Source organism: Natator depressus, chromosome 13 (genome assembly GCF_965152275.1).
Source record: "Natator depressus isolate rNatDep1 chromosome 13, rNatDep2.hap1, whole genome shotgun sequence".
Classification (NCBI taxonomy): domain Eukaryota; kingdom Metazoa; phylum Chordata; order Testudines; family Cheloniidae; genus Natator; species Natator depressus.
Genome location: NC_134246.1, coordinates 36562280 through 36579350, shown reverse-complemented (window position 1 = coordinate 36579350; position 17071 = coordinate 36562280). Strand labels below are relative to the sequence as shown.

The 17071-nt window shown below is 46.4% G+C and overlaps 1 protein-coding gene across 1 annotated transcript; it reads right to left on the bottom strand.

The window, feature by feature from the left end:
• Window positions 1–1589: 1589 nt before the first annotated feature.
• Window positions 1590–2522, bottom strand: LOC141996965 (olfactory receptor 10D3-like). Its single transcript, XM_074969259.1, has one exon. The coding sequence runs from the start codon at window positions 2520–2522 to the stop codon at window positions 1590–1592; it is 933 nt and encodes a 310-aa protein (XP_074825360.1).
• Between the last annotated feature and the right edge of the window lie 14549 nt (window positions 2523–17071).

Sequence of the window (17071 nt, the reverse complement as noted above, 5' to 3'; positions counted from 1 at the left end):
CCTACCTGTAGGCTTTCTTGGGTGGAGACCCATGTCTCTCTTCCTCCTGACTGGGGCTTTTGCAGGCTTAACAGTTCCCTTCACCATGTTATTCCCTCAAAAACCAGCCTACCTAAGCAGCCCTGCTTTGCTTCTTCCCTCTGTGTGGTGCACGGCGTAATGGCCTCAGTTATAAGTTACCATACAGTTCTTCCTAAGCAAGCGTATTTTATTCTTAAGGTAAAAGCAATACAGAGAAAAAACATAAAGAACCTGCATGCATAGTAATAAGCTTAGCAGAGATCACCCCAACTCCAGCATGGGCTCTGTCAGGGGATTAGTCCTTCAAACCGCAGAACCGGGCCTCTTTTGTGGTTACCAGCTCATAACAGCCTCAGCTCAGAACTAGCTCCAGCATGACAAGTTTAGTCCATTCTTTATGCAGGATGGGGGTCTTTGATCTGGAGTTTCCAGGGGCAGGTAATCCATAGAGAATGGTTTTTTTCTCCACGCGGCATAGCTTTGAAAGACCTCCAAAGTACCCCATGACCCCCTTCACATGTACTGTCCCAAACAGTTCTTTGAAGTTCCTCACATTTCCCCAAGATTCCTTTCATCAGTCTCCTAGAAAAGTTACATTCAGTCCACAATAACACGTGCACAATTGTATTTGTAATACAACAGACCCCAAAGGGATTAAACTTAATTCAATAAGGTTTATTCAGGAAATTCCCATATCTGTCACACCTTTAAAAATCTGGCACTGGACATCTAACATTGATTTCTATGAGAAAATCTTTTGAAAATCCCACTAGGTGCCTAATTATCTTTAAAAATCTGCCATAAGGTCTAGCTTTATGAAATAAATTCCACTGGGCACAGAGAGCTTCTAAATAGGTTATGTGTTTAACTCCTATGGAAAGTAACTGGGAGTCTGGTGCCAGACTCACTCAAGGTGCTCTTAGAAACCTTATTAGGTGTCTAAAAAATGCCTTTGAAAATCTGGTCCTCAGACACGTACTTCCCACAGCCTTTCAGGGAGAATAAGACTCCTAAATGCCTCCATCGATTTTGAAAGTGGGAGTTAGGTTCCTAAATCACTTACGTGGTTTTTTGCAAATTTTACCACAAATACGTTGATCTTTAGGGTGTGGTGAAAAATCCAGTGGTTCTCCCAGGAATTTTAGGCAGCTACCTAGGGCAGGTGCTTGGTGAGCTGTCGTTCATGCCAGAAGATGAAGGGATTTTTTTTCCTTCCCCTTTGGTTTGCAGAAGATGCTGCACTTGCTTCTGCAGATCTGTGTAATAAAGATGAGATTTTCAGAGTCTTCTACAAAATTTGGCACTCCAATTACTTTTAATTTTGATGCAGACTGAGTATGATGGTCCCTTAGGCAGCTTTGAAAATGTCAGCCTTACAGTATGTTAAACGAGAGGAAGGGATTTTCAGGAGCGTTTCTGCGATTTGCACAACTCCAGATACATAGAAGGGGCTGTGAGGGGATGGGGAGACAAACCGAGGCTCACAGAAGCCACGACGCAAGCATGCAGATGTATTTGTAGATGTATTTCCATGCAGACTCACGTGCAATTCCTGCAGCTGCTGCACATCAACGTTCAGGCATTAGACCCCCTCTCAGTTTTTTCAGAGCTGCTTTCACCTCCTTGTTCCTCAGCGTGTAAATGGCTGGGTTCAGCATGGGCGTGACCAAGTTGCCCAAGATCTGCACAGCAGTCATCAACACTTTGCTCCGCTGGGGCTGAGTGTAGATCAGGGCACAGGGACCAAAGAAGAGCGTCACCACTACCAGATGCGAGGCGCAAGTGGAGGCCGCTTTGCGCCACCCTTCGGCCGAGTTCATATTCAAGACGGAGTAGATGATCCTGATGTAGGATGCGAGGATGAGGAGGAAGCAAGTCATGGGCACCAGACCAATGTTTGTCAAGGTCACGGTCTCGATGATGTACGTGTCTGCACAGGCCAGCTTGACCACCGGGAAGATGTCACAGAAGAAATAGTCCACCACATTGGACCCACAGTAGGGCAGCGTGAAGGTCAGGCTGGTAAGGATGGTGGCGTGGAAGGAGCTGGTGATCCAGGTGCCGGCTGCCAGGAGGGCACACACCCTCCGGTTCATGACGAGCAGGTACCGCAGCGGGTGGCAGATGGCCACATACCTGTCATAGGCCATGACAGTGTAGAGCAGGCACTCGGTGCTGCCCAGGAAGTGCCCAAAGAAGACCTGGGACATGCACCCGCCCAGCGAGATGACTCTGCTCTGACCCCAGAGGATGGTCAGATATTTAGGGATGCTGAAGGAAGAGATTCCAATGTCTAGCAAGGAGAGATTGCAGAGGAAGAAATACATGGGGGTGTGCAAGCGGTGGTCAGCGAGGATGGCTGAGAAGATGGTCAGGTTGCCCAGTAGCGTGCAGAGGTAGAAGGCTAAGAATGTGATGAAGAGGATGGTCTGGAGGCCATCGACATTGGGGATCCCTAAGAGGATGAAATGAGTCACCACAGTGTGGTTGACCAGCCCCATGTGAGATTTATTCCTGGATAGGGGAGAGAAATAATGCCAGTGAGTTACTGAAACAAAAAGACCTATCGTCCTATAGCTGCAATGGTCACCCTTCCTTCCACTGCCCCCGTTACTCACTGTCATTCAGAGTGGTGTATATTTCTGTCACTGGGTTGCCAGTTGGGATCACATCCTCACTGGGCTGGCGCTGATCACAGAGAGAGAAAATATCTGCCTTGAAGATTTTACTGTCCAGAGAAGAACAGACAAAGGGGACGTCTATTCTATTCTATTCTATTCTATTCTATTCTATTCTATTCTATGTTCTTCTTCTCTTCTCTCCTTACCTACTCCAATTTCTTCAGTTCTGTTCTATCTAGGCCCTTACCCCCATTCTCACCACAGTACCTCAGAGCCTTCCACTTGTGGCTCACGTTTCTCACTAGTGGTTTGTTCTCTCTCTCTCTCTTTCTCTCTCACCCTCTCTGCAGAGGAATGGCCGTGTGTGCAGTGCAGCGCTGTGTTTTGGTCGGGTTTTGTTGTTATAAATGCATGAGCTGCGACGGGTTTGTGTTAAGAAAGAGGGGGCGGATGGAACATACAAACCAATGAATGTGGTGATGAATGACCTCAGCTTTGTTCGTGCTGTGAGTTGTTTGGGGGTATTTATGGGGGTTAGAGAGAGAAGGAAAAGGAAAGAAGGAGAAGGGGAAGAGCCACAGCCAGAGGTGGTGGAACTGGGGGCTTGACATAGTTTCCATCATATCCAGGGTTCACAGTTTGGTTGAATGCCACTCAGCATCCTCACTCCCCATTGTTCCAGGGCCCCTAGACACAGCTTGTCATCGCTCTGCTGTGAACAGCAGGCTGGACTCTGTGGATGTGACAGGGAGCTTTTTAAGGTGAGATTTGAAGGACAATGGCGAAGTGCCTGTCTGCATTTTGCCAGGGAGTTTCCCAGGCAGGAGAGGCACAGGAAGTGGAGATACTGGTGGGTTCAGGTTCTGACAGATGGAGAGAGGAAGATAAATGGTACAGAGACAGGCAGGCAGGTACTGCACAGGGAAGGATGGATGGGCGGCTGGATCAACTTCTCTCTAAAGAAAATATTTGTCTGACATCTTTCTCGGCGCAAGGCAGAGACTGACAGGTTCAGAGACAGACACATACTGAGGGACAAAGAGAGAAGAACTTTACCAAAGCAGGAGCCTTACATTGGCTGCATTGGGAGAGGCCGCTCCAGCTGATGGGAATTCTCCCTTTCTGTCCCCCGGCCGTGAATCTTGTCTAGCACCATCCAGCTTTCTTATCCCAAGCGGCCCATCGCCCAGGAGAGGTGCACAGCCTGGGTGCTTGGTATCCAAACGGGAAACCTAATCTGCAGCATATCACCCCACGCTGCTGCAGACCCCACCACTTTCTCACAGCTTCCAGCCTCCTTACGTCTCTCTCTGGTCTTTAAATCTCCTTCGGGCCCTTCAGGACCAGGGCCCTCAATCCCCAAGAGGCTCCTGGTCTGAGACCTTGGAAGAGTCTCCAATGAATGGACATTTGGCATTGTTTCAGCTAATGCTCATGGACCTCTGGGACCAGGCCCTCAGGCAGCATCAGTAAGTGTAGCGCCATGGAACTGAATCGGCCAGATCCCCACCTCCACCAGGGTCCGGATTCAAGTCTTGCTCCCCCTGACCTGACTCCTGAGCAATTCCATTGGATTCCCTGGGGCTCTTTCCCCTCGAACCTAGCCACGCACCTGGTGTAAATCAGGAGTTACACCACTGGAATCAAGGGAGCTGTGTAGATTTCTACCAGCTGAGAATCTGGCCCAGCCATTGAAGGGGGGATGGGACATTCATGCTCTTCTAGGCTCTCCGGCTCTGTGACACAAGCCAGGGAATTCCTCCCCCCTCCCCACGTGGCGTGAAATAGGAGTAAACTGGGCCAGAGGTTCAGCTGGAGGGTTCTGTATCCAGCACAGCTTTCTCCTGGGTTTGTATGTCCTGTTTCCCTGCCCCCATCTCTTTGTCTCTGTATGCACAGGGATGTATTCATGCAGTGGTGTGGTTATGTGTGAGGGTGAAATTCACCCCTGTGCAGATGGAGGACAGCCTGCGCACGACTTCACATTGCTTTTTACAAGATACTAGAGACTCCAAGAAGAGCATTGAGTCGTTTTGGGCCGTACAGTAGTTCCCAGCAACTCCAGCTAGATGCTGGCACTGTTGTTCTGGATGCCGCTCAGACACAGGGAGAGACAGATCCTGCCTGTCAGAGCTCACTAGCTAACTAAACCAAACACATTGAGAATTATCAGCCACATGTTACAAGGGGAAACCGAGGCACAGTGAATTTCAGGGTGGGATTTTCAAAGGAGCCAGGCTCCCACAACTCATTCCAGTTCACTGGGCATTGGACACCCAATTCCTACTGGCTGCTGAAACTCTCAGTCAGACTGAATTGTCCAAGGTGGCAAAGGGAGGTTGTGGAAGAGCCGGGAATCTGGTCCAGATTTCCTGGGTTCCAGCCCGAGCACTGCCATAACACCCTTCTCCTTCCATTGGGATGAACCTCGCTCTGCATCTCTCTAAGCCTCAGGCCTGTTCTCTTACCCTCCCCTTTGTGCAAGCAGGGTTCAGGAATCGGGGCCTTTAGAGTATTGGGGCTGATTTAACTGAACCAAAGCTGCTTCTTTACTAGCCAAGAAAGTGGAATAATAGACCCACGCCTCGTCTCGGACCCCTACTGTGCATCTGCGCTAAGGGGTCAGGAGTGATTAGCTAAATAGGTGTGAAGTACTTTAATGTGGACATGTCCACAGACCCCTGCACAGAGACGGCTGTGAGAGAGACAGGGCTAGATTAGGGGGGTTTCCAGCAATGATCTCATCCATCCATTTGCTGGTGTCCTAGCACTGCAGTTGTAATAAGGTCCCTTGTGATTCCTCTAATCTCTCTCATTTCCCACTCTTCCTCTGGGGGACACTGTACTTGGGAGCCAGAATGCATGGGAAGAAGCAGACATGATAATTAATCTCTGTAGATGTGTTACCCCATCCCAGGCATAACATCCCATGAGGTGCAATGGCCACTGAGATTAATTAAAATGTTGATATTTCTAACGAGCCCCCAGCTCAGCCTTCTCACTGCTCAGAAGTTACTCTTGGCTTGCATGAGCTGAGTTCAGTGTGTCATGGCCACAACCACCAGAGCGGGAACTGCCTTTAGGTATTTTAGTTTGTATTATCACTATTTTTATCATCGGTATAATGGTAGGACCTAGAGTCTGGAACTGAGATGTAGGCAGCTTCTTGCCATACCCTGCAGAGACACAGAGTAAGAGACAGCCCCCATCTGAATGTGATAGACATTTAATAGCCGAGAGTGACAAAGGATTTAACTAGCCATGTATAAGAGATGGGGAAACTGAGGCACAAATCCATTTAGTGAGTAACTGAAGGGCAAACAGGGACACTTCTACAGAGTCTGTACTGGAACCCAGATCTCCTGTGTCCCAGGCCTTTGTCTTACCCACAAGATAATGCTTTGCAAATAATTCCCACGGGCTCTTTAAATGTAGGTGTGTTGAGTTAGGGTGACCGGATGTCCTGCTTTTATAGGGATAGTCACAATATATGGAGCTTTTTCTTATATAGGCACCTATTACTCCATGCAGTGAGATGTCTGGCTGCATGAGTGTGTTCCCTGTGTGTGCCACCCCAGCCCCGTGTAGACACTTGGCACAGCAGATCTCGAGTGAACCACCCAATGTCCACAAGATCTGTTAAGGGACGAGGGTACTCAGCCAGGTTGATTTTCGACGAAGCACGGTACCAGTATCCCGCAGACCCTATCAGACTCGTAATACATGTGTGCCCGTAACAATGTACCAACTCAGTGAACGGCGGGACTTTCCGTTCCTCCCTAAGGACTGACAAAGACACTCCCTCTGAGATACATCTTTATACCCAGAAACAAATAAATTCCATACTGCCCCTATGACATAGTTAATTACTGCCCCCACCTCCTTGATTTGGCTAGTTATCACCCTCACCTGGTATATGTTGGTACGATCAAAATATCTCTATTATGTACTGTCATCCAGACCTTATCTTTTAAGAGGGGTCAGTGTGTTCCTGTTATCCTTGGGGAATGCTTTTGTACCATCCTTGATATCCAGATGCTCTGGCACCATGTGATATAGGGATGGGTTTGTGTCATAAATATAAAGGGAAGGGTAAACCCCTTTAAAATCCCTCTAAAGGTAACCTCTAAAGGAGCTAAAGGTAACCTCGCTGGCACCTGACCAAAATGACCAATGAGGAGACAAGATACTTTCAAAAGCTGGGAGGAGGGAGAGAAACAAAGGGTCTGTGTCTGTCTGTATGCTGCTTTTGCCGGGGATAGACCAGGAATGGAGTCTTAGAACTTTAGTAAGTAATCTAGCTAGGTATGTGTTAGATTATGATTTCTTTAAATGGCTGAGAAAAGAACTGTTCTGAATAGAATGACTATTCCTGCCTGTGTGTCTTTTTTGTAACTTAAGGTTTTGCCTGGAGGGATTCTCTATATTTTGAATCTAATTACCCTGTAAGGTATCTACCATCCTGATTTTACAGAGGGGATTCCTTTACTTCTATTAAAAGTCTTCTTGTAAGAAAACTGAATGCTTTTTCATTGTTCTCAGATCCAAGGGTTTGGGTCTGTGGTCACCTATGCAAATTGGTGAGAATTTTTACCAAACCTTCCCCAGGAAGTGGGGTGCAAGGGATGGGAGGATTTTGGGGGGAAAGACATGTCCAAACTACGTTTCCCAGTAAAGCCAGTTAGAGTTTGGTGGTGGCAGTGGAGATCCAGGGACAAAGGATAAAATTAATTTGTACCTTGGGGAAGTTTTAACCTAAGCTGGTAAAAGTAAGCTTAGGAGGTTTTCATGCAGGTCCCCACATCTATACCCTAGAGTTCAGAGTGGGGGAGGAACCTTGACAGTTTGCGTGAGTGCTCTGTGCCTAGCACTTCTTAGGAACCTGTATTACTGCGATATCAGCTCTGTTCTTGCCTGATTCTAGGAGCCGGTCCTGCCTCTTCCTCACAGCTAGTCTGTACTTTATATCAATACTACTTTCGCCCAGGCCTCAGACTGGGCCTCTGCTACAACGGCTTATGTCTCAGGCTCTCTTCCTACTTCACAACCCACCCCCTGAACTGATTTTTCACCTCGCTGTCTGATCACCCTGGTTGAGTTGATACAGTTCTCAGTTACAAAATTCTGTAGCCATCTGCTCGCCCTGCTTCTCCCTCTACGGCCACCCAGGGCCCATGGCTTGGAGGTAAAGAGAGCTTTCCCACTGTCCATCAGAAGCTACTGCGGTTTTTGAAATCAATGGGCACAATTTCTGCACTGAACTTCCATTCCAGGTTTTCATTTCTCAGGCAGCATAGTCTGGATTTGTGGCTCTGTGGAAATTGGTTCCCTGGAGAAAGACAAAGAAACAACAGAGAAAATTCAGGACAAACCCCCACAGTGCAATGGGGGCACTGCAGCGCAGGGGGTGGTGCAGGAAACTCAGTAGGAGGCGCTCTTTGCTTCGAGTCAGGGCTGTTTCTGGGTCCGTGGTGTTGAGCTCGCATGTGCTGCTCCGCAGGGAGAAGGGCCAGGGGCCAGGCTCACGGCATCTCCCCCAGGTTCCTTTCACTTCCTTTATTGTATTATTTCTTCATTTCAAGGGACAAGGTTAAAACCCATATCCTATGTGTCAAGGATAATTCTGAACAATGCACTATTGTTTCTGTTGTGTGGAAGCCGAGCTGTAATAGGGGCTGCACCCACACATGGCCAGAGACAGTCCCTGCCCCAAAGAACTTACAAGAGAAATGGATGGGAGAAAGGAATAATTTTTACCACAGTAAAAACAACAAGGAATCCTTAAAGACTAACAAATTTATTTGGACATTTATTTGGACATATTCATGAGCTATAATCCACTTCCTGAGATGCATGGAGTGGAAATTACAGTAGGCAGGTATAAGAACATAACAATGGCCCTTCTGGGTCAGACCAAGGGTCCATCTAGCCCAGTATCCTGTCTTCCGATAGTGGCCAGTGCCAGGTGCCCCAGAGGGAATGAAAAGAACAGGTAATCATCAAGTGATCCATCCCCTATCGTCCATTCCCAGCTTCTGGCAAACAGAGGCTGGGGACATCATCCCTGCCCATCCTGGCTAATAGCTATTGATGGACCTATCCTCCATGAATGCATCTAGTTCTTTTTTGAACCTTGTTATGGTCTTGGCCTTCACAACATCCTCTGGCAAGGAGTTCCACAGGTTGACTGTGCGTTGTGTGAAGAAATACTTCCTTTTATTGGTTTTAAACCTGCTGCCTATTAATTTCATTTGGTGACCCCCTAGTTCTTTTGTTATGAGAAGTAGTAAACAACATTTCCTTATCTACTTTCTCTACACCAGTCATGATTTTAAAGACCTCAATCATATCTCCCCTTAGCTGTCTCTTTTCCAAGCTGAAAAGACCCAGTTTTATTAATCTCTCCTCATACAGAAGCCCTTCCATACCCCTAATCATTTTTCTTGCTCTTTTCTGAACCTTTTCCAATTCCAATATATCCTTTTTGAGATGGGGTGACCACATCTGCACACAGGATTCAAGATGTGGGCGTCCCATGGATTTATAGAGAGGCAACATAATATTTTCTGTCCTATTATCTCTCCCTTTCTTAGTTATTCCCAGCATTCTGTTCTCTGAAAACATCAACTCAGTGTGCAGTGGCATTCAAAAAAGCGAACTATAAACATACTAACACATGAAAAGATGGGAGTTACCTTTCCTTCCTGATTGAATTGGCCTCCTTAGCACTGGTCCTCCACTTGGTAAGGCGATTCCCATCTTTTCATGTGTTAGTATATTTATACCTGCCTACTGTAATCTCCACTCCATGCATCTGACAAAGTGAGTTATAGCCCAAATAAATGTGTTAGCCTTTAAGGTGCCACAGGATTCCTCGTTGTTTTTTGCTGATACAGACTAACACGGCTACCCCTCTGAAACTTTTTACCACAGTGTTTCAGGTGAGGAACTGAACCCCAAGGAGATGATGTCATTCACCTAATTTTCTGCCTCGCCCTCATAAACCCTGGCATGAATGTATTCACTTCCTGCCTCACCCCAGACCTGGGTAACTTTATTGATTGCACGCATCACCTGAACCCTAGCATCACTTAACTGCCCTGCCTCAATCCGAGCAGAATTCCTTTGACCTTTTCCCGAATGCTAACCCTAGGATAACACCAGTGCCCTCCTCCCTCGCCCTGGGAAAACTCCACTGACATCCATCCAAAGTATTTTACCCTGTTATGTTATTATATAAAACAGGAGATAAATATAACGATGTTGAATATATCGTGTGTGTTTGTGCTATTTCTTGGGAGTCTCCAACTATCTGGCATGTAAGTGGAGGTTTCCTTGTGCTTAGAATTTTTCTCCCAAGCTGCCCTGGTGATCCTGCAAGGAAGGCGTGAGGGGGTGGAGGCACTGCCAATAAATTCATATGGGAAGAAAATAAAGAATTTACATCCTGCTGAGTGGGAGGCAGGATCCAGAAGAACCCAGGCTTGTGCATCAAAACCCAGAAGGGAATTGGTGCTAAAGGAGGTTACTGGGTGGATAGGGGGTCCTACATATAATAGTTAAAAGCTCATTTTGAATAATTTTTGCTTAGTTGCTTTTCCTAATATGATACGTTGATGCTCATTTTGGCTGAAAACCTTGCTCATGTAAAGGATCAAGTACTTCTGCTGCTAGCTTCTGTTGAAATGTTTGGTCATGTTCCCACAGCGTCTCTCTGTCAGCTGCTGTCAGAACAACCCACCAGTCCCAGACATCGCTGATCCCATGATAATTCCACCACTTGCCTTCAGGGTCACTGCTGCCCCACCTTGGCAGGCTCGTGCATTTCAAAAGTTTCCATTTTTTGGCCCTAGCATCTTTCAATGGTTTGTAAACATTCTAAATAGACAGCAAACTGGTGAAATTTAACACTTGGCCTATTAATAAACTAAATATTTAAAAAATAGTTTCAATAAATGTAACCATCAGATATTTGTTGGATTTGTTCTTTAATCTAGGGCATTTCAATCTTTGATACAATTGCTTAGTTTCAATACAGTTATTCTTTTTCCATTTACAAATCACTACCGTCTGGGCTTTTGTTTCCTAATAACGTTTACTTGACATCACCACCAAACAGAACTTTTGGATGAGAGTGTTAGTGGTGAAGCTCCATGTCTTATATTCACTGATCTGTCTTGGTGCTGGGTTGATTTTTACTTCTGAAGCAGGCAGCCACCTGAGAAGTAAACACAAGCTTTTGTGGCTTCTTGTTGGAATCTGTATGTGTTTTTAATTAAACAGCCTGTCTTACTGACAGTTTTTTTTTGTCCATTTGCGATAAACTCTACATATTTCATGGGAATGTGTCTTCTTTCCATAGTACAGCCCTTACCCTTTGTGTGAAAATGAATATGGCTAATATGATTTTATGGCACATAAAGTGTAACTGTTTGTTTTGAGCTGACAGTATTTTCTTGTACCCCTATCAAAGTGATTTTCTGCTCACAAAAAGCCACCTTAAGGCTTCACGTTCTTAACATTTCTATTTTTATGCCCCCCACTTTGAGGTTACTCCTTACTCATTGAAAGGTCTTCACTGAAAGATTGCAAAAAAGAATGATGTCTCATGATATGAGATCTGCTTTATTTACTTTAATATAGAAGATGAACAAAGGTGGTTGCAACTGTGGCGACTTCCGCCCCCCCATCTCTATTTGACACATATTGTAAAATAATTGCAAACATTTTAGCGACATGACTGAACACCATCATCCCATCAATTGTACACACAGATTAGGTTGGTTTCATTAACGGAAAATTGGCTGCTGATAATATTAGAAAAGTTTCAGAGTAGCAGCCGTGTTAGTCTGTATTTGCAAAAAGAAAAGGAGGACTTGTGGCACCTTAGAGACTAACCAATTTATTTGAGCATAAGCTTTCGTGAGCTACAGCTCACAGCTACAGTACTCCTCTTCTTTTTGCGAATATTAGAAAAATCGCTCATTTGAACCAGCAATCCTGAGATGTCAGATGTGCCCTCCGTCGCTTTATCTCTCGATGCAGAGAAAGCATTTGACAGGGTTTTACAAATTTTCTTGTTGGCCCATAACTTAGGGAATTCTTGTGTCCATTCATTATCTGGTAACACCACAAGTGATATCGCTTTGCAAGCTCCTTTGCTTAATCCTCCTGAAATCACCTGCTCGCTCACAATCTCTGTCTCCCTCTTCCACAGCCAACCTCCTACCAGATCAATTACCCATTTCTTCTGCTGTACCACATCTACACCTGAGATAGGATTTTCAGTCATGCTATCACAGACCACGGTATCTGTCCAAAACTTACTGTGTCCTATCACCCATGACAAACTCTTTAATAAAATCCCTTTCACTCCTCTGCCTTGAGATCCAAATAAAGGAACAGTCTGTCCTTTCTGTACGTCCTCCAGCACCAACTTAATCAAAGTTGCCTCTGCCCCTGTATCAATTAACGCCAGCAGCCATTGTATGTTTCCTCCTGCCCCCCCGCAACCCCAACTCCACGTAGGGTCTTCCAGTTATGTGGGGCTGCAATTTAGACACTAACATCCAATCTTGGGGGCAGGGGTTGCTAAGGATGGGGCACCCCTACTGAGATGTGGGGCTACCCTGATGAGAAGCTACCACGTCCATCTGAGCCAACTCCTGAGACAACACGCCATAAGGGCCCACACCTGTTTCCACAATCTCAACAGCCTTAGTCCTAGGTTGTGGCACAGGCAAGCACTTACTCCCTGCCAAATCACTCACAGCATTCAATAAAACCTCTAAAGGTTGTTCTCCCAAGTGAGCCATATCCACTCCCTTCTCCTGCAGTAAAACCCATGTGTGCTCACACTGATCCTCCGCTGGACCCTCCATGTCCTCTGTTGGGTTCTTTCACCCAACTTCCCATACCAGCGTGATTGGGACCACTGTAACCTGTTTGATTGCTGTAAGAGACTTCGCTGACTGCCTTCTAGGAGGAACCACTTATTCTACTTTCCACCTTTTCTGTCTTTCGGACCGTTTTAATCAGTTTGGCTTGATCCTGCTCCTCTCAAGAACCTATAAACATCTTAATAGGTTCCCTTAAACCATCATATAACAAATCTGTTACCTGCCTTTCCTCCATATCAGCTAGAGAACCTGCCAACAACATTCTAGCACAATAAGCCAGAATGGACTCTCCCTAGCAGGAAAATTTGTAAAACCAATTCCTCAATATTCTTATCCTGCAGAAGCTCTCCCACACACAGAGGAATTGCTACAGGATTTAAAAGAACAAGGAGTGAATCATAGAATCATAAAATCATAGAATATCAGGGTTGGAAGGGACCTCAGGAGGTCATCTAGTCCAACCCCCTGCTCAAAGCAGGACCAATCCGCCACTAAATCATCCCAGCCAGGGCTTTGTCAAGCCTGACCTTAGAAACCTCTAAGGAAGGAGATTCCACCACCTCCCTAGGTAACGCATTGCAGTGTTTCACCACGCTCCTAGTGAAAAAGTTTTTCCTAATATCCAACCTAAACCTCCCCCACTGCAACTTGAGACCATTACTCCCTGTTCTGTCATCTGCTACCACTGAGAACAGTCTCGATCCATCCTCCTTGGAACCCCCTTTCAGGTAGTCGAAAGCAACTTTCAAATCTCCCCTCATTCTTCTCTTCTGTAGACTAAACAATCCCAGTTCCCTCAGCCTCTCCTCATAAGTCATGTGTTCCAGTCCCCTCATCATTTTTGTTGCCCTCCGCTGGACTCTTTCCAATTTTTCCACATCCTTCTTGTAGTGTGGGGCCCAAAACTGGACACAGTACTCCAGATGAGGCCTCACCAATGTCGAATAGAGGGGAACAATCACGTCCCTCGATCTGCTGGCAATGCCCCTACATATACATCCCAAAATGCCATTGGCCTTCTTGGCAACAAGGGCACACTGTTGACTCATATTCAGCATCTCGTCCACTGTAACCCCTAGGTCCTTTCCTGCAGAACTGCTGCCTAGCCATTCGGTCCCTAGTCTGTAGCAGTGCATGGGATTCTTCTGTCCTAAGTGCAGGACTCTGCACTTGTCCTTGTTGAACCTCGTCAGATTTCTTTTGGCCCAATCCTCTAATTTGGCTAGGGCCCTCTGTATCCTATCCCTACCCTCCAGCATATCTACCTCTCCTCCCCGTTTAGTGTCATCTGCAAACTTGCTGAGGGTGCAATCCACGCCATCCTCCAGATCATTTATGAAGATATTGAACAAAACCGGCCCCAGGACCGACCCTTGGGGCACTCCACTTGATACTGCCTGCCAACTACACATGGAGCCATTGATCACTACCCGTTGAGCCTGACAATCTAGCTAACTTTCTGTCCACCTTATAGTCCATTCATCCAGCCCATACTTCTTTAATTTGCTGGCAAGAATACGGTGAGAGACCTTGTCAAAAGCTTTCCTAAAGTCAAGGAACAACATGTCCACTGCTTTCCCCTCATCCACAGAGCCAGTTATCTCGTCGTAGAAGGCAATTAGATTAGTCAGGCATGACTTGCCCTTGTGGAATCCATGCTGACTGTTCCTGATCACTTTCCTCTCCTCTAAGTGCTTCAGAATTGATTCCTTGAGGACCTGCTCCATGATTTTTCCAGGGACTGAGGTGAGGCTGACTGGCCTGTAGTTCCCAGGATCCTCCTTCTTCCCTTTTTAAAAGATGGGCACTACATTAGCCTTTTTCCAGTCATCTGGGACCTCCCCCGTTCGCCATGAGTTTTCAAAGATAATGGCCAATGGCTCTGCAATCACATCCACCAACTCCTTTAGCACTCTCGGATGCAGCGCATCCGGCCCCATGGACTTGTGCTCGTCCAGCTTTTCTAAATAGTCCCGAACCACTTCTTTCTTCACAGAGGGCTGGTCACCTGCTCCCCATGCTGTGCTGCCCAGTGCAGTAGTCTGGGAGCTGACCTTGTTCGTGAATACTTTCCTCATAAGTCATGTGTTCTTTCTTCCGGCAAGTTGCACAAGCTACTAGATCACATGCCCTGGTTCTCATGGGCGACTTCAATCATCCTGATATCTGCTGGGAGAGCAATACAGCGGTGCACAGGCAATCCAGGAAGTTTTTGGAAACTGTAGGGGACAATTTCCTGGTGCAAGTGCTGGAGGAACCAACTAGGGGCGGAGCTCTTCTTGACCTGCTGCTTACAAACCGGGAAGAACTAGTAGGGGAAGCAAAAGTGGATGGGAACCTGGGAGGCAGTGACCATGAGATGGTCGAGTTCAGGATCCTGACACAAGGAAGAAAAGAAAGCAGCAGAATATGGACCCTGGACTTCAGGTGTGATTTGGCCTTCCTGATTTCACTCCTGCATGGCCGAGCAATATTTTTATAGTCTTCCCTGGTCATTTGTCCAAACTTCCACTTCTTGTAAGCTTCTTTTTTGTGTTTAAGAGCAGCAAGGATTTCACTGTTAAGCCAAGCTGGTCGCCTGCCATATTTACTATTCTTTCTACACATCGGGATAGTTTGTCCCTGTAACTTCAGTAAGGATTCTTTAAAATACAGCCAGCTCTCTTGGACTCCTTTCCCCCTCATGTTATTCTCCCAGGGGATCCTGACCATCAGTTCCCTGAGGTTGTCAAAGTCTGCTTTTCTGAAGTCCAGGGTCCATATTCTGCTGCTCTCCTTTCTTCCCTGTGTCAGGATCCTGAACTCGACCATCTCCTGGTCATTGCCTCCCAGGTTCCCATCCACTTTTGCTTCCCCTACTAATTCTTTCCAGTCTGTCAGCAGCAGGTCAAGAAGAGCTCTGCCCCTAGTTGGTTCCTCCAGCACTTGCATCAGGAAATTGTCCCCTACACTTTCCAAAAACTTCCTGGATTGTCTGTGCACCGCTGTATTGATCTCCCAGCAGATATCAGGGTGATTGAAGTCTCCCATGAGAACCAGGGCCTGCGATCTAGTAACTTCTGTGAGTTGCTGGAAGAAAGCCTCGTCCACCTCATCCCCCTGGTCCGTGGTCTATAGCAGACTCCCACCACAACATCACCCTTGTTGCTCACACTTCTAAACTTAATCCAGAGACACTCAGGTTTTTCTGCAGTTTCATACTTGAGCTCTGAGCAGTCATACTGCTCCCTTATGTACAGTGCAACTCCCCCACCTTTTCTGCCCTGCCTGTCCTTCCTGAACAGTTTATATCCATCCATGACAGTACTTCAGTCATGTGAGTTATCCCACCAAGTGGTGGTGGAATGCCAAAGTCCATACAATTCTCCCATCTGACCTGTGTGAAAACTGGATGGAAGGTGGCGTCTCACGATTGATTACAGAAAAGTCAACGTGGCTACAGTCCTGATGGCACCAATAGTAGCTAATCTCCCAGCTGTACTAGCTGGCATATCTGCAGCCACTCAATGGTTCTCTGTGTTGGATATTGATAACTGTTACTTTGCTATTCCGTTAACCCCTGAGAGTCAGTCTCGGTTTGGTTTTACATTCCAGAACATTCAGCTCACATTTCAACGTGTCCTAGGGTGACCAGATGTCCCGATTGTATAGGGACACTCCTGATATTCAAGGGTGACCAGATGTCCCGATTGTATAGGGACAGTCCTGATATTCAAGGGTTTTTCTTATATCGGCGCCTATTACCCCCTCGCCCTGTCCCGATTTTTCACATATGCTATCTGGTCACCCTAAGGCTACCACGGTGCTCTGGCTAAAGCACATGTACACGTGACAAGGGTGGGAGACCAACTCCCTGATTTGGATAAGCCGGGGGTTACTTCTTATGTGGTTTCCCAGGAGGAGTGTAAACATCAAACTAAGCTGGTTTTGGGAATAATGGAGAAAGCAGATTTTAAATGATCATGGGGCAAGTCACAGCTGGTACAGCAAGAAGTTGACTATTTAGGCACTGTTTTGGGACAGGAGGGTTGTACTACCAGGAAACAAAGAGTGGAAATTTTAAGCACCCTCCCTAAGCCACTGGATGTGCATTCAGTTAGGGTATTGTTCGGAGCTATGGGATTTGTCCAGGATTTTATCCCAAATTTTGTTGAAATTTGCAGACCCCTGTGATCCCTAATAAAGAAAAAACAACAATGGGACTGGGGCCCAGAACACGATGAAGCTTTCAAAAAGTTAAAGGAAGCAGTTATGACTTCACCAGCATTAGCATATCCAGATTCAACTAAATCTTTTTACTTAATGGTATCACACAGCTTGGGAGCGCTGGGTGCAGGACTATTGCAGGAAACATGGAAAGTAACACTCTGTTGCTTACGGAAGCCGCAAATTAACACCCCATGAGTCCAGATTTTCTCCATGTGAACGAGAATGCTTGGCTATTATACGGGCTTTACAGAAATCGGAATACATGACAGGACAAGCTCCTGTTATTGTAATCACAGCTCATATTCCTGTGAAGCTGAGCCT